The following is a 23,261-nucleotide window of genomic DNA, read 5'->3' as shown; positions in this document are numbered from 1 at the left end:
CCCGCGCCCGCCGCCACTCGAGCGGGGCCCGTGCCGGCGCTGTCCCTCGTCCCCGCGCTGCTCGGCTCCGGGCCGGTCGATGGGACGGAGCCCCGGGGGGCCGGAGGCGGCGCCCGTCGGAGGGCTCGGGCAGCGCGGCGGCCGGCGCGGGGCTCTGGGATGGCGCGCCGCGGGACCTGAGCGCAGCCCGCGGGGAGGCCGCCTGGTGGCCGCGATGGGCACGGAGCGGGGCCGCCGCCAAGCCGGGCCGTGAGCGCCGCGCCTCCGCCACCTCGCCGCCTCCGGCCGCCGCGCGGGCCCCTCGCAGAGTGCCGGGAACATGGCTCTGGAGCAGCTCGGCCCGGTCCTCAAAGGTAAGCGCCCCCTGCGGGCCGGGCCCGCGCCCCATCCCTCCGGCGCCCGCGCGCCTTTGTCTGCTCTGCGGGCGCTGCGCGGGGCTCCCGGCGCTCCCGCAGCCCGCGGCGTGGCGGGCCGGCCGGGGGACACGGCACACGGGACCAGGCGCTGGACGCCGCTCTGCAAAGTTGTAGGGTGCGCGTCAGTGCGGCGAAGGCCGGTCCTCCCCGACATTCGGTGGCTAAGTCGGGGCGCGCCAACAGGGACAGCCTGCCGCGGCGTCGCCGAGCGGGTCTCCAGGAGCCCGCGGTGGGCGCGCGGCGGGACAGCCTGCGCGCCCGGCCGGGTCCCACCTGCCGCGGCCGCCGAGGCTGCAGCACCGCAGCGGCCGCCGCCGCCCGCTCGGCCCTGCACTGCTCGGACCTCGGCCCCGCACTGCTCGGACCTCGGCCCCGCCTGCCGCCGCCTCCGTCCTCCGCCGGGTGGTGGGCCGCTCAAGTGCGCGGGCGCTTCGCATTCCGGAGCTGGGGGCCTTCTGCATTAAAAATGTATGCGCCGAGATCGCGAAGACTGTGATACAAAGTTGCTTCTGAAACTCGGACCGGTAAAGCCTATTTCCAGTCCTCCGAGGCAAACAGACCACCAGCGAAGGCTTCCTTTTCCCCTACTGACTGGAATGGAACGTTGGAGAGCTGTGCATTTGTAACGTTATGGAATATATATATATATATATATATATATATTTTTTTTTTTTTTTCACATCAGGGAAGGAATGGAAGATGGCATTGTATTCGTGTCATATAGCGCTTGTCATGGTATCTTGATATTTGTGCAGTGACAAGTGGTTCTGTTTTTTCCTACTCCATACCAACACTTTTTTTCAAATTTATTAGAAAATTCAGTGTCATTTTGCGTTTGAATCTTAATTGGACAAGTGTTCTATCCCAGACATTCCTAAATTCCTAATTGAGTGTAAAATGTCTAACTGCCCAGCTGTGTACTTCTGTGTACAGTTTGTGCTACGGTAACCCAGGACTCCAGGTAGTGACGAATTCTCGGTCACCCCATAAATTCTTAACGATTCCCTCCTTGAAACGCTGGGGTGAATTCTGTGGTTTTCCTATCCGTTAACTCCTCAGTTACATAGCCATGGCTTGGAAATTAAGGTTTTGGTTTTACTCTTTCCAGATAAGACATGCGGAATCGGGTTTCCGATAGTGCTCCTTCTCGGAATTTTCTCCGTTGTTCGATGGCGGGGGGTTCATCCATAGCATCATGGTGACAGTCAACGGGCGTGAGCCCTGGGGAGGAGTCGCTAGATGTGTCGTCCCTGGATGTGTTGTCCAGCTTTGCCCGCAGAACTTGAAGAAACTGAGCTGGCCAGGACGGAATCTCCCAGACTCCTGGATCGTGAAGGGTGCAGTCTCAGTCTTGATCGTGGGCGCACACTGCCCTCTGTGGCCAGCGCGCGGAAGCGTGCAGTGGCTGCGCCTTTTCAGGAAAGGATTCTGTGCTGATGGCTATAAGGAGAGCTACAGTGAAAACAATGTATTGTAGCTTCTTTCTTTCTTTTTCTCTTTCTTTCTTTCTTTCTCTCTCTCTCTTTTTTCTTTGCTGTTACCCAACCCTCACTATTTGGACATGCTCAAGCTAGGTTGTAGGCTGACTAGTGAGGAAGCAGGCTATTTTTAAGTCTCCTAAAGTTTATGTGTATGATTGTGAAGATGGGGATGTGAGGATGGGTGTGGAGAGATCCAGAAAATTAACAGAAGTTGATTCTGAAATGGGAATCTGCTGACACTGAGAAGAAAGGGAAATATATATATCAAGTTAAATGTATATACATTAGATTAGTGAAATGTACATACATTAGATTAAAATGTGTAGACAGAGATCACAAGACTGGGATGCAAAGTTGCAGCTGAAACTCAGACGGAAGAAATGCTCTTCCCAGTGTGCAGAGAAAAACGGACCACCAGTGAGGGCTTCCGCTTCCCTACTGACTGGACACGGTGTATCACTGAGCACCCATGTGTGTGTGTGTCCCTGCACATTTTTTAAAACCAAATGAATGTTACCTATACACAAATGGATATTTTAAGTTTAAAAAAATACTGCCTTTTTAAAAGATTGGTTTTTTCTGGTGCTGCCATTCATTGTGTGCTCCAGGATGTGAAAAAGTATCTTGTAGGCTTCCTAAAGATGAATTGCTTCAGCAGAAGCAGTTGTTTTAACATTTGCATAATTATAGACATTAGGAACTAAAAGCCTTGTTTGGAACGTTGTGGTGAGTTTCTGCTAAAACAAGTGGGCCATAATGTGTGTGTGTGAGCTTTCAGGGAGAAGATAATTTCTTTTCAGGTGCTATTGATTCTTTCTGTTCTGCTTTCAGCTGTGAGAACAAAAGAACAACTCCAGGCATCTTAAACCTTCCGCATATTGTTCTAACTAAACCTTTCACTTTGAGTGGTTTGCGATCACTCCTGGCTTTATGAAATTTGACTTTACCGTCTATCCAAGTTAAGCATCACTTGGGGTAGAGGGTGGGGGTGAACATACCACAGATATGTTCACAGATGTGTTGTAGAATCAGGCACCTGAGACCTGTATGATTAGGTTAACCAGTGTTACCCCAGTAAAATTCAATTGAAAAACAAAATACAAGTAAAAAGTTAAGCGTTGTAGTTGCCTGAACTAGTATATCAGGATTATAACTCATTGTTTTACTGGTTTTATACATTCTGCATACTGGCTGCAGAAGAATCTTATTAGACTCCACTAGATTTCGATCTATGTAAACGGCAGTTAAATTTATGGTGTGATAATGAATAAATATCCCTTGGTACTGTACTTACCTTTGAAAAATCTTATGTGAGACTATGACAAATATCAACTCCTGTCCTTTATATTCTTTTTTTTTGTATTTTTCTGAAGCCGGAAACGTGGAGAGACAGTCAGGCTGACTCCTGCATGCGCCCGACCGGAATCCACCCAGCACGCCCACCAGGGGGCGATGCTCTGCCCCTCGGGGGCATCGCTCTGTTGCGACCAGAGCCACTCTAGCGCCTGGGGCAGAGGCCAAGGAGCCATCCCCAGCGCCCGGGCCATCTTTGCTCCAGTGGAGCCTCGGCTGCGGGAGGAGAAGAGAGAGACAGAAAGGAAGGAGAGGGGGAGGGGTGGAGAAGCAGATGGGCGCTTCTCCTGTGTGCCCTGGCCGGGAATCGAACCCGGGACTTCTGCACGCCAGGCCGACGCTCTACCACTGAGCCAACCGGCCAGAGCCTGTCCTTTATATTCTTAAGCTGCAAGTCTAAGAAAGTCAATGATGCAGAAATAAGTACAGTACTGAAAAGTTATCCCTCCCCCCTTTTTTTTTTTTACTGAATTTATTGGCGTGACATTGGTTAATAAGATTGTAGAGGTTTCAGGTGTACAGTTCTGTAATGCATCATCTACTCTACATGTTTCATTGTGTGTTCACCTCCTAAGTCAGGTCCCCTCCATCACCACGTGTCCCCCCTCTCCCCTCCCCTCCCCCACCCTCTTCCCTCTGGTCATCACCACACTGTTGTCTGTGAGGTTATTTTTTTCTTTGTTTAATTAATCCCTTCACCTTTTTCACCCAGCCCCCCAACCCCCTCCCCTCTGACAGCTGTCAGTCTGATTCTCTGTGTCTATGAGTCTGTTTCTCTTTTCTTTCTTTCTTTGTTTTGTTCATTTAATTTTACATACAAGTGAAATCATACACAGTATTTGTCTTTCTCCAGCTGGCTTTTTTAGCATAACAATCTCCAGGTCCATCCATGCCTCTTTTTTTTTTTTTTTTGGTCAGATTGGCAAAAAATATAATTTTTTTTTTTTTTTTTGCTGTGCCGCAGAATTTTAGTAATTAGTTCATGTGTGCCATGGAATGAAAAAAGTTGAAAATCGCCGCTGATTTAAGTCTTCAATCCATTTTGAGTTTACTTTTTGTACGGTGTAAGAAGGTGGTCTGGTTTAATTTTTTGCATGTATCTGTTCAGTTTGCCCATTACTACTTATTCCATAGGCTATCTTTACCCCGTTATATGTTCTTGCCTCTTTTGTCAAATATTAATTGACCGGAAAGGCGTGTGTTTATTTCTAGGCTCTATATTCTGTTCCATTGATCTATATGTCTGCTTTTATGGTAGTACCATGCTGGTTTTTTTTTTTAATTTTTTTTTTTTTTATTTTTCTGAAGCTGGAAACGGGGAGAGACAGTCAGACAGACTCCCGCATGCGCCTGACCGGGATCCACCCGGCACGCCCACCAGGGGAACCGCTCTGCCCACCAGGGGGTGATGCTCTGCCCCTCCAGGGCGTTGCTCTGTTGCGACCAGAGCCACTCTAGCGCCTGGGGCAGAGGCCAAGGAGCCATCCCCAGCGCCCGGGCCATCTTTGCTCCAATGGAGCCTCGGCTGCGGGAGGGGAAGAGAGAGACAGAGAGGAAGGGGGGAGGTGGAGAAGCAAATGGGCGCTTCTCCTGTGTGCCCTGGCCGGGAATCGAACCCGGGTCCCCCGCACGCCAGGCCGACGCTCTACCGCTGAGCCAACCGGCCAGGGCCCCATGCTGTTTTGATTACTATGGCCTTGTAGTATAGTTTAATATCAGGTAGCATGATTCCTCTAACTTTGTTCTTTCTCAAGATTGCTGTGGCTATTTGGGTTTTTTTATGATTCCATATAAATTTTTGGAATATTTGTTCTAGTTCTGTGAAATACACCATTGGTATCTTGATAAGAATTGTGTTGAATCTATATAGATTACTGTGGGTAGTATGACATTTTAATGATAATTCTTCCTGTCCATGAACATAGTATGTAATCCCATGTATTTGTATCTTCAATTTCTTTTCTTTAGTGTCTTATAATTTTCTAAGTCCAGGTCTTTTGCATCCTTGGTTAAATTTATTCCTGAGTATTTTTTTTTTTATGCAATTGTAAATAGGGCAGTTTTCTTAGTTTTCCTTTCTGATAATTCATTATTGGTATGTAAAAATACTACTAATTTCTGGGTATTTATTTTGTATCCTGCTACTTTACTGAATTCATTTATCACTTCTAATAGTTTTTTTGGTAGACTCTTTAGTGTTCACCTATTACAGAATCCTGTCATCTGCCAATAATGACAGTTTTATTTCTTCCTTTCCAGTCTGAATGCCTTATATTTCTAACTGATTGTTGTGATTAGGACTTCCAGTATTATGTTGAATGAGAATGTTGATAGAAGACATCCCTGTCTTATTCCTGATCTTAAGAGAAACGCTTTTAGTTTTTGCCCATTGAGTACAGTGTTGACTGTGGGTTTGTTATATATGACATTTATTACATTGCAGTATGTACCCTCTCTTTCTACTTTGCTGAGAGTTTTTATCATAAATGGGTACTGGATTTTATCAAACGCTTTGTCTGCATCTATTGATACGATCATGTGGTTTTTGTTCTTCATTTTGTTTATGTGATGTATCACATTTATTGATTTGCAGATATTGTACCAACCTCACATTCCCTGAATAAATCCCACTTTATCATGGTGTATGATCGTTTTCATGTATTGCCAGATCTGGTTTGCTAATACTTTGTTGAGAAGTTTAGCATCTATGTTCATCTGTTATATTAACCTACAATTTTCTTTCCTCCTAGTGTCTTTATCTGGCTTTGGAATTAGGATAATGCTGGCCTCGTAAAATGGACTTGGGAGTCTTTCTTCCTCGTGAATGTTTTGGAATAGTTTGGGAAGAATAAGTATTATTGTAATAGTTCTTCTTTGAGTGTTTGGTAAAAGTCGCCTGTGAAGCCATCTGGTCCAGGACTTTTGTTTGTTGATAATTTTTTTTTATTACTGCTTCAATTTCACTAGTTGTAATCTGTCTATTCATATTCTCTGATTCTTCCTGATTCAGTTTTGGATGATTGTATATCCATTTCATCCAGATAGTCCAATTTGTTGGCATGTAGTTGTTTGTAATATTTTCTTACAATTCTTTGTATTTCTTTGCTGTCAGTTGTTACTTCTCTTTCATCTGATTTTATCTATTTGGGTCCTCTTTTTTCTTGATGAGTCAGGTTAAAGGTTTGTCGGTCTTGTTTATCTTTTCAGAGAACCAGCTCTTGCTTTCATTGATCATTTGTGTTTGTGTTGTTGTTTTTTTACTCTATTTTTTTCCTGCTCTGATTTTTATTATTTTCTTTCTTCTACTCACTTTGGGCTTTGTTGTTCTTTTTCTAGTTCCTTTAAGTGTAAAGGTAGATTGTTTATTTCTTGTTTCTTGAGTTAGGCCTATAATTCTATGAATTTCCCTCTAGTCTCCTAAGTCAAAATGACATTGACACAAGCTGCTTTAAATCTGCCTAGAGTAACATATGGGAAGTTACAGAGCCTATTGGGTGAGAAGAGAGGAAATACTTTCCAAAATGTGGCCCCATGGTGGTAAAATCTGATGGCCATTACCATGGCTAAGAATGACGCCGGAGTGCTGAGGGCCCAGGAGCTGCTGCTGCAGGAGTGCTTTGTCAAGGGCTGGTTGCGTTCTGCCGCAAAGAGGAGTCCCTTCTGCTACAGTTACTCTTTCTCGTAAAAGCAGTTGGCAGTGGCCCTGGCCAGTTTGCTCAGTTGTAGAACATTGGCCCTACGTGTAGCTGTCCCTTGTTCGAGTGCCAGTCAGGGCACACAGGAGAAGCGCCCATCTGCTTCTCCACCCCTCCCTTTCTCCTTTCTCTATCTCTCTTCTGCTCCCTCAGCCAAGGCTCCATTGGAGCAAAGTTGGCCCCGGGCGCTGAGGATGGCTCCATGGCCTCTGCCTCAGGCGCTAGAATGGCTCTGGTTGCAACAGAGCAACACCCCAGATGGGCAGAGCATCGCCCCCTGGTGGGCATTCCAGTGGATCCTGGTCGCGCATGCGGGAGTCTGTCTTTCTGCCTCCCCTCCTCTCACTGAATAAAAAAAAATAACAACTGGTTGGCAGTGTGATTGGCATACACATAGGCTAGGTTGACCCCAGAGTTGCCCAAGATCCATCTTCTCTCTTAACCACTCATTAAGATAGTGTTGGATTAAATTGGGGGGGGGGGGGACTCTTTTGTTTTTAGGAACATAGTTTATTGAAAACACGTTCCCATGACCCAGGGTCCCGTGTGGGCTCCAGGGAAACACACACCCTTCTGCTTCCACCGCAGAGGATGGCCAGGCACGGGTGCCCGCTGGGCCCTGCTGCCCGCTGGCGTCTCCTCACAGAGTTAACCACCTCGGTGTTCAGCACTCAGGTGCTTGTAGCAGGAAGGCTGAGAAAGGCTCGTGCCCTTACTAACAGGTGGATCGAGCCTGCTCGAGAGAAGTCGAGACTAGTGGCGGAGTATCTGAAAAGAAAAAATATATATTTTTTCCTGTCCTTGATTTATGCTCTGATAAAAAGCAGCGGGGTCACGTGTGTGGCTTCTGTCCACCGAGAGGGGTACTCGTGGCCCTGTGAGGGCGGGCGCTCTGCTCTGTGGGCCCCGACAGGGCAGGACTGTGCTCAGTCACCCTGTGCCCTGCTCCAGTTCCTCCCAAGAGGTCCTGCGAGCCAGGCTGGGCTGGGCAGGGCCATCTTCCAGTCCCTGGAGGCACGTCCCTGAATCAGACAGATCAGCCCCGCCTTCCAGTGGGAAGAGAAGGTAAATAAGAAAAGGCCAGCAAATAGAAGTAATCACAATTATCATTATATGTATAATAAAACTTGATGAAAGGGGAAATGTATCTAGCTCCTTTAGAGGACTGCAAGGACCCTCGAGGCCCGAGTGACAGGAAGGAGCCAGCCATGCGGAGAGATGGAGGCCGACAGGATAGCTAACCCCTGAGGCAAGGATAGCTTGGTCTGTTGGAGTAATGGGGAAACAACAGCCTGTGTTCTTATAGGTGGCAGTCGGGAAGTCATGGGGGTGGTCAGGTCCCAGGTCACGCAGGACCTCTGCCGTCGAGGTACAGAGTTTGGATTCCTTTTTTTTCTTCTTCCCCTCCCTCCCTCTCCCCCTCCACCCCCTCCTCCGCCTCCTTCTCCATGCGCCCCAGCAAGGATTCACCTGGCAACCCCATCTGGGGCCGATGCTCTGCTCACTGGGGCCATGCTTGCAACTGAGCTATTTTTAGCACCTGAGGTAGAGTGCCTTGGGCAATGCAGTGGAACCAGTTGAGCCATGGCTGTGGGAAGGGAAGAGAGAGTGAGATAGACAAAGGGGGGGGGGGGGAGATGAAGAAGCAGATGGTCACTTCTCCTGTGTGTATCCTGACTGGGAATCAAACTCAAGACATCCACACGCCGGTCTGATGCGCTACCACTGAACCAACCGGCCAAGGCCTGGAGTTTGGATTTATTCTAAATGGAATGGGGCTCTGTTGGGAGATCATTGAGAGGCTGTGATGTGATCTGAGTTGTGTTTTGAAAGGCTCCCTGGATGCTGAGTATGGGACAGACCAGGGGACTGTGGCCCCAACGTCCCATGTGGGAGTCAGTGGTCTCCCAGGCTCTGCTCAACCCTTCAGCGGTTCTCTGAATTTTCACTAAGCGCACAGTCACCTCCCGAATAAAGGCTAGGTCTTCCCGCTTTCCCTTCTGGGGTAGGCACGGCCATGGGACCGAGTCCGGCCAGTTAGGTGTGTGAGCCACTCTGGGGAAGTGGTCTTGTTTCTCGTTTCGTTAGAATGTTTTATTTTACGATCAGTTATAGATTCTGGGCAAGCATTTGTAAAGGAAAGAGGACGGCCTGAGCCCTTTCTTTTATTATTATTTTTTCTTTATTATTTTTTGTGTGTGTGTTTTTCTGAAGCCAGAAACGGGGGAGACAGACAGACTCCTGCATGCGCCCGACCGGGATCCACCCGGCACGCCCACCAGGGGGCGATGCTCTGCCCCTCCGGGGCGTCGCTCTGCCGTGACCAGAGCCACTCTAGCGCCTGGGGCAGAGGCCAAGGAGCCATCCCCAGTGCCCAGGCCATCTTTGCTCCAGTGGAGCCTCGGCTGCGGGAGGGGAAGAGAGAGACAGAGAGGAAGGAGAGAGGGAGGGGTGGAGAAGCAGATGGGCGCTTCTCCTGTGTGCCCTGGCTGGGAATCGAACCCAGGACTTCTGCACGCCAGGCCGACGCTCTACCACTGAGCCAACTGGCCAGGGCCTGAGCCCTTTCTTCCTTCTGCTTTCTCTGCTGATGGACAGTGGCTGTGACGAAGCCGGAATGGTGGGCATTCGTCATCCACATTGGTCCAGACCTCGGAAATGAAAGCCATACACCCCTGACTCCTGATCTCCGCAGTTTGCCGTGACAGAGAGAGAGACTCTTGTCTTGTTTAACCGTTAGTTCAGGTTTACCTCGTGCTCACGCCCGAAACTCGCAGCAGAACTGCAGGAGTGTGTGAGCTTAGTGGAGGAGGCCGAACCAGACAGAGGGCCGGTGAGACGTCACAGGAGGGAAGTCCGAGCTGTCACATAAAACACACCCGGAAAGATTCCCTCGAGGAAGCGGGCTTTACACCGTGGGAAGGAGATTTTGTCGACGGAAAGGGAGTCCCGTGGCAGTGCAGGTGTTCGGGGACAGGAAGTATCGGTGGGGACATTATAAGAATAGACATCAGGACATTATTCACCACTGGCATGTTCAAAACCAGATTGACCCACTCTGCCCACCCTCTGACCTGCCCCATCCATCTTGACCACAATTTGCCCTTTCTGTCACCGGCGGAGAAACTGGGAGGCCTCCAGGATGCTGTCCTTGTCCCCTGTGGTGATCTCCAGGGTGTGGCCCCAGGGCCAGCAGCTTCAGTGTCACTAGGGCGCCTGTTCTAATGCAGGTTGTCCAGCCCTAGCCCCCACCTACCCGGGCAGGACCCGGAAGCACCCCACCACCACCACCACCTGTGTCTACTCGCCCTGCGGCAGTTACGGCTCACGCTGACGTCTGGGAGCCTCTCTTCCAGTGGCCCCTTCCCGGACCTGGATGCAGACTTGCTGGGAGGGACTTGTGTACGTTTTGAAGACTCGATACACAGCCTGGTGGCAGAGTGTGTCAGTCCCTGTGTCCTGACCAACACCGGGCTGGGACAGAAGACTTTAGAAGCAGGCTCCACACCGGCACTTCTTGTACTAACTAATCCCAGAGTTCAGCCTGAAGGAGTTTGTTTTAGTATATACATCAGCCTGACTCTAACAAGCGATTTAGACAGAGATCTGTTGACCCAACTTGAAGGAAACTGCGTTTATTATGATAAGGAATGAGGATGATGAATCGTCACAGCTCTCTCCTTAATTGTCAGGCACTTTTGCCCAAATTCATTATCTGTCATCTTCATATTCCGTGGTTCAGCTGTGAATAGTTTTTATAAACTTGGGGGGCGGGATTGTGAGCAGCCCCCTCTGCATCACGTAGGAAAGAAATAGAGGTTTATGTGGTCCTGTAGTTTTATTGTTACGATGATTGTTCTGCCTTAGTTGGGTATTCTGTGCAGGTTTCATAAATCGGGTACTTTACACAAGCAACATTTTACCGGTCGTTACGGAGTATCGCTTTCCAGGCTCGGTCCGTCTTTCTGCTGCGGACTCACCGTTGTTCCCCTGGTCGCCGCCTGTTGACGTGTTCCTCGGCCTGTCTGCCTGGCTTTGTGCTGCTTGCTTGTAGACTGAATCACACATGTGGAAACCGGTAAATTGTCGTGCCTGTGGTTCGGGAGGGAAGTTACACTGAGCACAGGACTGTGACCAGTTTTTGTACGCCTTCTAACAAGAGAAATGGATACAAACGGATGGTCAGAGATCTAATATTTTTTCTGGGGTTTTCTTCTTGATTATAAATCTTCTGGGTTTTTTTTTAATATATATATATATATATATATATATATATATATATATATATATATATATATATATATATTTGTATGTCAAGATTCCACTCCTCTGACTCTGACCCAGTGCCAAGATGTGAGGAGTGTGAAGGAAGGATTGTTCCCACAGAGCGTGAGATCGTCCACACGACTAGAAAGCAGAGGAAGGAGACGGGGAAGTTAAAGTTGTTGAGGGAAGACGAGGAGGAGACAGAAGTCTGCGAGGATACAGGAAACCAGAGACAGGAGGTCAGCTAATGAGACTCTGAGATGTAAACAGCTGAGTGACCAGAGCTGTCTTTGTACGTTGGTGACTTTGGGCGGGTAGATACCCAGTCCGCACTTTTGAGTGAATCATGGCATGACCATCATCTGTCACTTGATGAGAGCCACCTCTTCAGTGCCTCCGCCCCTCCCCTCACATCCTGTCCGGCACCCATTTCATTAGACTCCGCCTCTGAGTCATGTTAGTACTCTGTCCGGTTGCACCACCACTGCCCTGCCTCCAGACCACGTCACCTCTGCTTCCCCGACGACCTCTTCTCTTCTCCTTGGCTGTGTAGACTCCACCCAGCTCCTGGATGATTGGTCTGAAACAAGGGTGTGATCAAGTCACTCTAGTTTAAAAACCCACAGTGGCTTCTCAGGATAGTTAAAAGTCCGAAACTCGCTTCCACCTGGCACGCTGAGGCCGCCGTTTCAAAACCCTGGGCTTGGCCTGACCTGCGGTGGCGCAGTGGATGGAGCCTCGACCTGGAACACTGAGGTCACTGATTTGAAACCCTGGGCTTGCCTGATCAGGGCACGTATGGGGGTTGATGCTTCCTGCTCTTCCCCCTTTCTCTTTCTCTCTCTCCCTCTCCTCTCTAAAATGAATAAAATTAATAAAAAAAAACAAAAAAACAAACCCTGGCCTTGTCCGGTCAAGGCACGTATGAGAAGCAACTAGTATGAGTTGATGCTTCTTGATCTCCCCCCTCTTTTCTCTCTCTCTCTCTCTCTCTCTCTCTCTCTCCTCTCAAATCAGTAAGTAAAAACGTTTGAACTCTAACTTGGCGTTCAGCCCTGTCCGTCAGATCTGGCCGACTGTCCCTCGCTGGGCACACCGTGGCCGCCGTGCTGCGGGCAGTGCCCACTCCTCCGTCAGATCTGGCCGACTGTCCCTCGCTGGGCACACCGTGGCCGCGTGCTGAGGGCAGTGACATTGAGCCCTCTCCCTCAGACCTGGCCGACTGTCCCTCGCTGGGCACACCGTGGCCGCCATGCTAAGGGCAGTGCCCACTCCTCCGGCAGATCTGGCCGACTGTCCCTCGCTGGGCACACCGTGGCCGCGTGCTGAGGGCAGTGACATTGAGCCCTCTCCCTCAGACCTGGCCGACTGTCCCTCGCTGGGCACACCGTGGCCGCCATGCTAAGGGCAGTGCCCACTCCTCCGGCAGATCTGGCCGACTGTCCCTCGCTGGGCACACCGTGGCCGCGTGCTGAGGGCAGTGACATTGAGCCCTCTCCCTCAGACCTGGCTGACTGTCCCTCGCTGGGCACACCTTGGCCGCCGTGCTGCGGGCAGTGCCCACTCCTCCGGCAGATCTGGCCGACTGTCCCTCGCTGGGCACACCTTGGCCGCCGTGCTGCGGGCAGTGCCCACTCCTCCGGCAGATCTGGCCGACTGTCCCTCGCTGGGCACACCGTGGCCGCGTGCTGAGGGCAGTGCCCACTCTTCCGGCAGAGAGGTGCTCCAGCCTCTGGATTTTGGTCCGGGCTGATTTGTTTTCTCTCTCCTGGATCGATGTCCTGTGAGATCTGACCCGACGATCCCTTCTTTTTCTCAACTTGCCCTCCCTCCCGTCCTCTCGGCTGCAGAGGAATGGGTGGTCCCCTCCCCTGCTTCCGCTGCACGTGCTGTGTGACCCGGTCAGCTCCTCTTCCCCTTGCCTGGACCCCGTCTCTCACAGCGGTGGCTTGGCTCCTTAAGGGTGGCCGCCGGTCCTGATGGCTGTCTGTCCTTCTTCAGCAGCGTGCCTCACAAACAGAGTGCCGCCTGCACCACCTCCTGGATCTTCGCAACAACCCCGTGAGGTGGGTGCCCGTGGCGCAGCACCCCCCGCTTGCGAATGAAGAAGTCCGAGCTCGAAGGCTGCCCGGCTGGTGCGTGGCAGACCCTCGAGCCCCAGCCTAGCCCACCTGACTCCCACAGTCCCCCCTCTCCGCCGCTTGGCTGACCTCTCCCTGCCACGCCGTCCATCCTCGGGGGCCGTCCGTCCTCGGGACCCGCACTCCCCTGGGTTCTCTGTGACTGCTGATCGACTGAATGAGTCCTGAAATCTCCAGTCCGCACAGGACGGTGGGGCAGGCGGGTCGCGGGCGGCTGCTGAAAGGGATCGTGAAAGACACCGGCACGCCATTCATAAAAATAAGACATGGAAAAGAATCCTCATAACGTAAAGTGATTCATTAACGGTTGATGGGGGTCTCAGAAATGTTCGACTTGGAAAAAAAACAAGGGAGAGAGAAAGAGAGCTCTATTTTCTCTAAAGGCGCAAGCTTCTGTAACACAGGACTCGATGTGGCCGGCTCGGCTCTCGAAGCCTTGGATTGATTTCTGGGAGACAGCTGCCCCCTTACTCCTGTCTTTATTATGAATGTTCTCAGAAGTCCGATCATCTAATTGAATTCTTACCAGCATTGATACATCACAGAGCTAGCCTTCATGCGTGTAAACTCCTTGAGACGGAGCACAGTACAGAAAGGAACCATTAGGGGTCAGCAGAATTTGTTGTTAAAAAAAAAAAAAAAAAAAGGTAGGTGTGCATTCTTTTATTCCATCGTAAATGGAAAAATGCTTGAAATGCCGTGTATTCTCAGGGCTTGCATAAATGAGGACCATGTCAATTATGTGTTTTCCAGGTTTAAGCGTCAAGAACATACTATAGCAGTTAAGCCTTAAAAATCTTGAGAGTGAATGTTAGTGAGGAAGAGTGGTTTTAGTTCTTTTTTTATTTTTTATCATCTGATTTTTCTTATAAACTTGAGTAACATGTCACATAGATTCGACTTTGTATTTTTCTGAAGTGCGAAGTGGGGGGAGGCAGACAGACAGACTCCCGCATGCGCCCGACCAGGATCCACCCCGCATGCCCACCAGGGGGTGATGCTCTGCCCATCTGGGGCATCGCTCTGTTGCAACCAGACCATTCTAGCACCTGAGGCAGAGGCCACGGAGCCATCCTCAGCGCCCCGGCCAACTTTGCTCCAATGGAGCCTTGGCTGCGGGAGGGGAAGAGAGAGACAGAGAGGAAGGAGAGGGGGAGGGGTGGAGAAGCAGATGGGCGCTTCTCCTGTGTGCCGTGGCCAGGAATCGAACCTGGGACTTACACACGCCAGGCTGACGCTCTACTGCTGAGCCAACCGGCCAGGGCCATAGATTCGAGGTTTTAACTTCTCTTCTCTGTTATTCCTCTAGTGTTGTTAGTAACCGTGCTGGTGGTGGAGGGGATCGCCGTGGCCCAGAAGACCCAAGGTGAGTGCTTACAGCGATACCTGACGCTTTCAGGATACTGGGGCAGCTTATCTGAACAGGTGGCAGCTTTTGAGGACCATCTCTGTCCTCCCTCTGGGGTCTTCCAGTGACCGAAGGCTTTCTGTCACACTGCCAGCCCCACCTCCCCGTTCCGTTGCAGCAAACGAGAGGGAACTGTCGGACGTATAGAGTCTTGCCCTGAGCGAGGCTAAAGGTGGGCACCCCTGAGGAGCTCCTGAGCGTGCTGTGGGCTCTGTCCAGAAGTCAGACGGGGTTCCTGAGCACGCTGTGGGCTCTGTCCAGAAGTCAGACGGGGCTCCTGAGCGCACAGTGGGCTCTGTCCAGAAGTCAGACGGGGCTCCTGAGCACGCTGTGGGCTCTGTCCAGAAGTCAGACGGGGTTCCTGAGCGCGCTGTGGGCTCTGTCCAGAAGTCAGACGGGGCTCCTGAGCACGCTGTGGGCTCTGTCCAGAAGTCGGACGGGGTTCATGCTTTGTCTCTGAGCAAAAACAAAAAATCCAGTGCTCCAGGGCAGACAGGTGACGGCACATTTATCTTATTCAGGGCCCTTCGGACCGCCCCCTGCTGTCCCTGTTGACCAAAGAGGGTGAGCAAGTGTGGTATTTCAACCAGATTTCCATGTCAGAGTCTAGTTCCTTTCTTCTATAACCTGGTTTATGTTTAATTTTCGTTGCGTTACACATGCACACGACAAGAATCCCAGCATTCTAGAAGGGCAGTTAGGGAAGCTCAGGGCCCCATCCTGCCCCCCCACACACACCGCCCTGTTCAGCTCCACGGTGTTCCCCCGCTTATCCCCAAATAGCGTGCTTTCTGTCTGTTCCTTTAACTACTTCAGTGTGAGGTTTTCCCTAGTGACTTCCCAGGGGCGGCGGGGATGAGGGAGTAGCGCTCCTGGCCCCCTCCCTGCCGGCACCCCTTCCCCCTCCCCCACCCCCGCCAGCCCTCATGGGGACGTATGTATTTCTTCACCCCGGTTCCCCGTGGTCACGCCCTGGTCCTGGTCACATCAGTGCTCGGGATTCCTTTCTTGAGGACAGACGGTGAGCGTTTCCAACGTGAGCACGTTGTCTTTCGGGTTAGGGAGCGCTTTCCCTTTTCTCTGCGCTGGCGGAGGCGGCGGCGGGTGTGTGAGCCGCGGGCGGTCCTCACGTGAGCGGCCCGGGATGTGGTCCAGTGACCTGCTATTTATACTCCCAGGCAGCGGGCCAGATCGGGCCCTGGGCCACGGTGTGCCACCCTCTGCGCTGAACCTTCCACTAAGTCTTCCGCTCCTTCTGCCCATAGGAGCCGTCTCTTCTTTTCTGCTTTCTGGGTTTTGTTTCTGACTGTTTCTAAAGCGCCCTGTGTCGTTACTCTTGTGCTGTGGTGTACTCGGTCTTCCTCTGAGGAGCCGGAGAGTTCTGTTTCATTGGCTGTTACTGTTACTTTATCACCATGTTTTTCTTACCTGACCTTTGTTTCCTCAGAGTCGCTGTCTTTGATTTGTTTATAATCAGATTTTCTCGTTAGAGGCTTCCTTCGCCTGTCTGGTGACCTTCAGCTGTCTGCAGATGTTTCGGGAGGAGCAATCTGCCCTGTCTGTGGGGGCAAGGGGGGGGTGCTTGCTGCACAATGCCCAGTGACCGACTCTGGGGAGCCGGCCCCCCAGTCCGCATCGCTGGGACTCTCCCTTCGGGCTCCTGGAGTCGCCAGAGAACTTTCCGTTTCCTGCTGGGAGACTCTGCCTCTCTGACCGGGAGACTTGGGGCAGTTGGAGGGTAGGGTTAGACAGGGAGGGTCGTGCCGTGCGTCAGCACTGTCCTCCTGTCCCTGTCTGCAGGTTAGCATTGTCACCCGCAGTTATGATTGGTGTCCTCTCACCCGGTAACCCTGTTCTATCCCCTCCAAACAGAGCATCGCGTTTCTGACGCGGTGACGGAGCGGCAGCGACAAGGACTTGCAGAGTCGGGGAGGGCGTTGGGGCTGAGGTGGACTCTGAATAGACTTCTGCCCGAGCCTGGTGTTCTCAGGAAGCCCCAATTCTCCACCGTCACCCCCACCCTCTCCCCACCTCCAGACACCATACAGTGGGATGTCACTATGGCATTGGCACCGCGGGCTGTTACTCACTGCCTCTTTGTCATCAGAAGTTTATATGTCCATAAAAAAAAATTTTAAGCCTGACCGGGCGGTGGCACAGTGGATAGAGTGTCGGACTGGGATGTGGAGGACCCAGGTTCGAAACCCCGAGGTCACCAGCTTGAGCAAGGGCTCATCTGGTTTGAGCCAAAGCTTACCAGCTTGATCCCAAGGTCGCTGGCTCGAGCAAGAGGTTACTCGGTCTGCTGAAGGCCCGCGGTCAAGGCACATATGAGAAAGCAATCAATGAATAATTAAGGTGTTGCAACGCACAACGAAAAACTAATAATTGATGCTTCTCATCTCTCTCTGTTCCTGTCTGTCTGTCCCTGTCTATCCCTCTCTCTGACACTCTCTCTTCTCTGTAAAATAAAATAAAATAAAAAAATAAAGAATGAAAACACAAAAAACCCTTGCTTGACCTGTGGTGGCGCAGTGGATAGAGCGTGGACCTGGAACACTGAGGTCCTGGTCGGAATCCCTGGGCTTGCCCGGTCCAGGCACAGACGACAGCCAATCAATGAACAACGAAAGAGAAGCAGCTAGGAGTTGCTACTTCTTGCTCCCCTTGCTCCTCCTCTTTCTTTAAAATCAAGAAATGAAAAAAAAAACAAAAAAACAAAACACCTTTATGTTGTTTGAGTGAACATTGAGGACAGAGTGAAACCTCACTGCGTGCATCTAATCTACAATTTTTAAAACCCCTTTGGGTCTTATTGGGCTTTGTGTTAAACTACACGGAGAGGTACCATCCCAGAGATGAACTCCTGGGATCCTGTCAATTTCACATCAGAACCGGATCTTACCGTTCTGCTGGTTTGTCGGATTCTCCCACGTGGGTCTGCCCTCGTCTAGAACCCCAGCCTTCCCCGCCCCCGCCGTCTGCCTGGCGGACATGCCCCCCCACCCCCACGGCAGGTGCCTCTGAAGGCGCGGCTGCAGTCCCCCTTCCTTTCCCTCCCGCTGTCGTCCGTCCGTCTGCTGGGCCACGGCCGGCACTGGTCCCGACAGAGGCGTATACACACACGTATAGCCGAGGGAGCAGTCGTTCAGGGCGTGGTGGCGGAGCAAGAAGAACGCTGTGACCCGTATTTCAACCTGTTGTCTCCCCTCAGATGGACAGAATGTCGGGATCAAGCACCTCCCTGTCACCCAGTGTGGCATTTGGGTTCGAACCAGCAACGGGGGTCATTTTGCTTCACCTAATTATCCGGACTCGTATCCGCCCAACAAGGAGTGTGTCTACATTTTGGAAGGTATTTGACTAATTTCTTTGATTCAGTGAATTTTTAGTTGGTTGTAAAAAAAAAAAAAAATCCCTAAACTAAATTCTTTGGTAAAGTGCCCTTTTTAAAACAATTTGGACAAAATTAAATGTGTGTTTGCCTGAAGCTCTGGTAATTATAGATATTTCTGAATAACAGAACACATTAACAAGATAATAGTTGAGCCTAACCAGGTGGTGGTACAATGGGTAGAGCATTGCCCTTGGATGCTGAGGACCCAGGTTCGAGACCCCAGGATCGCCGGCTTGAGCATGGGATCATACACATGACCCAGTGGTCTCTGGCTTGAGCCCAAGGTCACTGGCTTGAGCAAGGGGTCACTGGCTCGGCTGTAGCTCCCAGTCAATCAGTGAGAAAGCAATCAGTGAGCAACTAAGGTGCCGCAACGAAGAATTGATGCTTCTCATCTTTCTCCCTTCCTGTCTGTCCCTCTCTCTATCTCTATCTCTCACACACACACAAAGATAATAGTTGAAATAACATAGGAATTTTGAATCTTCTAAGATATAGTTCAATTAGATGCACCAGTCTGTATGAGAAATTTTTGAGAAGAAACTTAAACTAACCAGCATCTGTTACTATGCATTATGCAAATCCACGTCCACAGTTACATGGTAGCTCCTTTGATTTCTTCCGTTATTCTGTTCATCATGGTTCATTGTACCGCAGACCTGGCATTCGCTTCTTGACAAATCAATTGAACTCATTTCACTAATTTCTTAAGTAGCATAGGCCAGAGGGAAAGATGACTATGGTTTCCCCAGAGTCGCATAATAACAAGTGTAAGATAAAAACACTTTTTATGAATTGTATGTCCATCGCTCTTGTCACGAGCCCCCGCTTGGACGCCGTAGCAGCCACGGCCGCTTTTCTCCCCCGTGTGAGGATGGTCACGCTCTTCCTTGTGCCTGTCACCCTGACCCGCCCCCTCTTACCTTCCAGCCGCCCCGCGTCAGAGAATCGAGCTGGCCTTCGACGAACACTTTTACATAGAACCATCGTTTGAATGTCGCTTTGATCACCTGGAAATCCGCGACGGGCCGTTCGGCTTCTCGCCGCTCATCGATAGGTTCTGTGGCGTAAAGAGCCCCCCGCTGATCAGATCCACAGGGAGGTTCATGTGGATCAAGTTCAGTTCCGACGAAGAACTCGAAGGGATGGGATTCCGCGCCAAGTACTCGTTTATTCCAGGTGATGGGACGATCTTCTCGCCGAGCAGGCCTCAGGGCAGAGGATTGGAGGTGTGGTGGAGCTAGGGCTGGACCGGCCGAGCCTGGTCCACTGGGCAAGCACACAAACCCCCAGGGAAACAAAGCGTTCAGGTCGCTGCTCTACCTCCTAAGAGCTTACAAAGTAACAAGGTGACAACACGACACAGTGTAACAAGTGTGCCTGCGGTCCTTTTGCCTCCCATCAGATGGTTTTATGTATCCACTCACTTTGTTCCTTTTATGTACATATGGGTAATATTACCGGCCTCTTTAGCCTGAACAGCTTAGTCAACTTTTTTTTCCCTACCACTAAACACATTATGGAAATTTTTATAAGTGTTGCTTTGTTGTTTAGATTCTCAATGCCAAAGGCTAACGTCTTCAAAAGTTAAAATTTCCCTGATAGACTTTATCAGCAGATTTCTCTACACAGCACTTGCATGTGTCTGTTTAGAGGAGCTTTATTTGTAATTGTTGAAACTTGGAAGCAACCGAGATACGGCCTTCAGGAGAATAGACAAACAGCCTGTGGTCCATCCAGACAGTGGAATGTTGACGTTAGACTTCCCTTTGTTAGATCGATTTTAGGTTTGCAGCCAAACTGAGCACAAAGCACAGAGTTACCATATACCTTCCTCACGCCCCCCCCACCCACACACCCGTTCCAAAATCAACATCCCCCGTGGATGATACATTAGTTACAGTCGATGAACCTCTGTTGACACATCATTTTCACCCAAAGTCCGTGGTTTGCAGTAGGGTCCACTCTTGGCGTTGTACGCACCGCTTGTCCACACTGCATTAGGACACGCCGTACTTCCGCTGCCCTGACCACCCCCTTTGCTCACCTGGCGACGGCTGGTCTTTCTACTGTCACCATAGCTTTGCCTCCTCCAGAAAGACATGGAGTTGGAACTACACAGTGGGTGGTAGCCTTTTCACACGGGTTTCTTCCGCTTAGTAACATACATTTAATGTTCCTCCGTATTTTTTCACGGCTTAAAACTCATTCCTTTTTTTTATTTTTTTATTTTTTTTTTGTATTTTTCTGAAGCTGGAAACGGGGAGAGACAGTCAGACAGACTCCCGCATGCGCCCGACCGGGATCCACCAGGGGCGACACTCTGCCCACCAGGGGGCGATGCTCTGCCCCTCCGGGGCATCGCTGTGCCGCGACCAGAGCCACTCTAGCGCCTGGGGCAGAGGCCAAGGAGCCATCCCCAGCGCCCGGGCCATCTTTGCTCCAATGGAGCCTTGGCTGCGGGAGGGGAAGAGAGAGACAGAGAGGAAGGGGGGGGTGGAGAAGCAAATGGGCACTTCTCCTATGTGCCCTGGCCGGGAATCGAACCCGGGTCCCCCGCACACCAGGCCAACGCTCTACCGTTGAGCCAACCAGCCAGGGCCAAAACTCATTCCTTTTTAACGCTGAAGAATAATTCCATCTTCCCGATGGACGACAGCTTGTTTCTCCATTCTACTAAAGGACACCTTCGTTGCTTTCTGAGTGTTTACAATTATGAGTAAGCCTACTGTAGACATCTCTAGTCAGGCTTTTGTGTGGAGAGGCTTGTAACATTTGGGTAAATAACCAAGAAGCACAGTTCCTGGATCATAGTAAAACTGTGCGCATGCGTGTGTGCGTGTGCGTGTGTGTTTGGTGGTGATGGCTACACAACATTGTGAATATACTTAATTCCACTAAACTGTACACTTGAAAATATAAAAGGCTAAGCATTATATATACTTTTACTACAATAAATATAAATTTTAAAATAAAATTACAAACTGGCGCCCCCCCCCCCAAAAAAAATTTTAATTGGAAGATTTAGGCAAGACCTCTGCATACCACACCACCAGAGTGAAAACCCAGCCTGTCCAACACGTCTCCGAATCTTTCATTACACTGTAAAACCTATTTTAATACAGTCACGGGTGCTCGATTCTTGTTCAAGTTGTTTTTCATTCCAGATCCTTTATCATGGTTATTAAATTACATATTGGAAAAAAGGGGGGGAGGGAAATTTTTAGCTTAATTTAGAATACATTCTCAGAGACTGTTCTTTTTTAAGTTAATAAATACCAAACCCAGGTGAGGGAGGCAGAGACACTCCGCTCTTTTGCAGATAAATGTCAAAGAGAAATTTAAATTTTAAGCAGCATCAATTTCTTCACAGGTAGGCAAGCCTTCTAGGGTATTGTCATCATTGCATTTGTAACTTCCAGAATTTCCCCACTTGCATACAGAAAGTGGCCCTTTGTGATAGCCTCTGCCTCGACAAATGTCACCAGTAGCTTAGAGAATTTCATGTTTAAAAAATACTGACTTCTGCCCTGTCTGGATAGTTCCATAGGTTAGAGCTTCATCCCAAAGTGCAGAGCTGCTGGTTCAATGCCTGGTCAGGGCACATACAGGAACAGATCTCTCATTCTTTCTCTCTCTCTCTCTCTCTCCCCCCCCTCTTCTCTCTAAAACCAATTTTTAAAAAAGTACTGACTTCTCATCATGTTAGAAGACTTCTTCCAGACTTATCAATTTCTAGGAAAAAACGTATTTTATAAATATGATTTTAGCCTGACCAGGTGGTGGCGCAGTGGATAGAGCATCAGACTGGGATGCGGAGGACCCAGGTTCGAGACCCCGAGGTTGCCAGCTTGAGCGCGGACTCATCTGGTTTGAGTAAAGCTCACCAGCTTGGACCCAAGGTCGCTGGCTCGAGCAAGGGGTGACACGCTCTACTGTAGCCCCGCCCCCCCCCATCAAGGCACATATGAGAAAGCAATCAGTGAACTGAGGTGCTGCAATGAAGAATTGATGCTTCTCATCTCTCTCCCTTCCTGTCTGTCCCTACCTGTCCCTGTTTCACACACACACACACACACACAAAATATATGTGTGTGTGTGTGTGTGTATATATATATATATATATATATATATATATGATTTTAAATAACTAGACACAGCCATAACTTAGCTAATGATGCATTGCCTATTTATTTTGATGTGCGTGTGTGTGTGTGTTTTCCCTTTTAGTGGTTAAATTGTGGCATTCTCACCCACGTGGTAGAGTAAGAAGAACTGTGGAGGGCACTGGACTGGAGGAGCCCTGGCTTTTACCGTTAATGTGACCGCAGGAAACCGTCACCTCTCTGATTCATTTTCCTCGTTTGTAAAAGGGAACATTGCCTAGTCCTCCCGGCACTGCTGCTATTAGCACGGAGTTAAACGTGATGCATGGGGGAAACTCGGAAGCACCGTAAAGTGCTGATGTAACGCAAATGGGGTCTGGAAATCCTCGGCACGTTATTATAATTTGGCTGTATTTTAACTAGAAGCCACATAAGGTTGCTGTCATGATACTTACAACAAATAGAGGAAAAGAGCTGCTTTTCTGCAAAATCAGAATCTTTACATACAAAGTTGCCTGATTTTGTTTTTAATATCTAAAAACATGGTTCAGATCATTGAGAGCGCTCTTTTTGATGTCTCTAGGTGTTTGCAAAGATCTGATTCATAGATAAGATTTTGTAACATGCCTTTTTTGACCCTCAAGTATCAATACTTAATTGATGTAGTTCATAAAAATAACAAACCGACAATTTAATTAAATTGGTTATTTTGGCCTGGCCTGTGGTGGCGCAGTGGATAGAGCGTTGACGTGGAACACTGAGGTGGCCGGTTTGAAACCCCGGGTGTGCTGGGTCAAGGCATGTATGAGAAACGACTACTACAAGTTGATGCTTCCTGCTCCTCCCCTCTTTTCTCTCTCTCTCTCCTTCTCTCTCCTCTGCCTCTGTCTCTCCCTCTCCCCCTCTCTCTAAAAAAATTCAATGAATACAACCTTTTAAAAAATAAAGTAAACCTGTTATTTTGACATAACCCAGCGGTTCTCAGTCCCCTGTGAGCT

General features: G+C 49.9%; 1 protein-coding gene across 3 annotated transcripts in view; it reads left to right on the top strand.

Moving 5' to 3' along the window:
• Positions 1–23,261, top strand: part of NETO2 (neuropilin and tolloid like 2) — a 47,236-nt gene continuing 23,975 nt past the window's right edge. For all 3 annotated transcript variants that reach the window (XM_066349041.1, XM_066349042.1, XM_066349040.1), the window contains exons 1-4: positions 1–353; positions 14,662–14,718; positions 17,975–18,115; positions 19,088–19,336. In XM_066349041.1, coding sequence (XP_066205138.1) covers positions 320–353; positions 14,662–14,718; positions 17,975–18,115; positions 19,088–19,336 — 481 coding nt within the window. In that variant the 5' untranslated portion in view covers positions 1–319. The remainder of the gene's footprint in view (positions 354–14,661; positions 14,719–17,974; positions 18,116–19,087; positions 19,337–23,261) is intronic.

Source organism: Saccopteryx leptura, chromosome 9 (assembly GCF_036850995.1).
Source record: "Saccopteryx leptura isolate mSacLep1 chromosome 9, mSacLep1_pri_phased_curated, whole genome shotgun sequence".
Classification (NCBI taxonomy): domain Eukaryota; kingdom Metazoa; phylum Chordata; class Mammalia; order Chiroptera; family Emballonuridae; genus Saccopteryx; species Saccopteryx leptura.
This window is presented reverse-complemented; position numbering and strand designations above follow the sequence as displayed.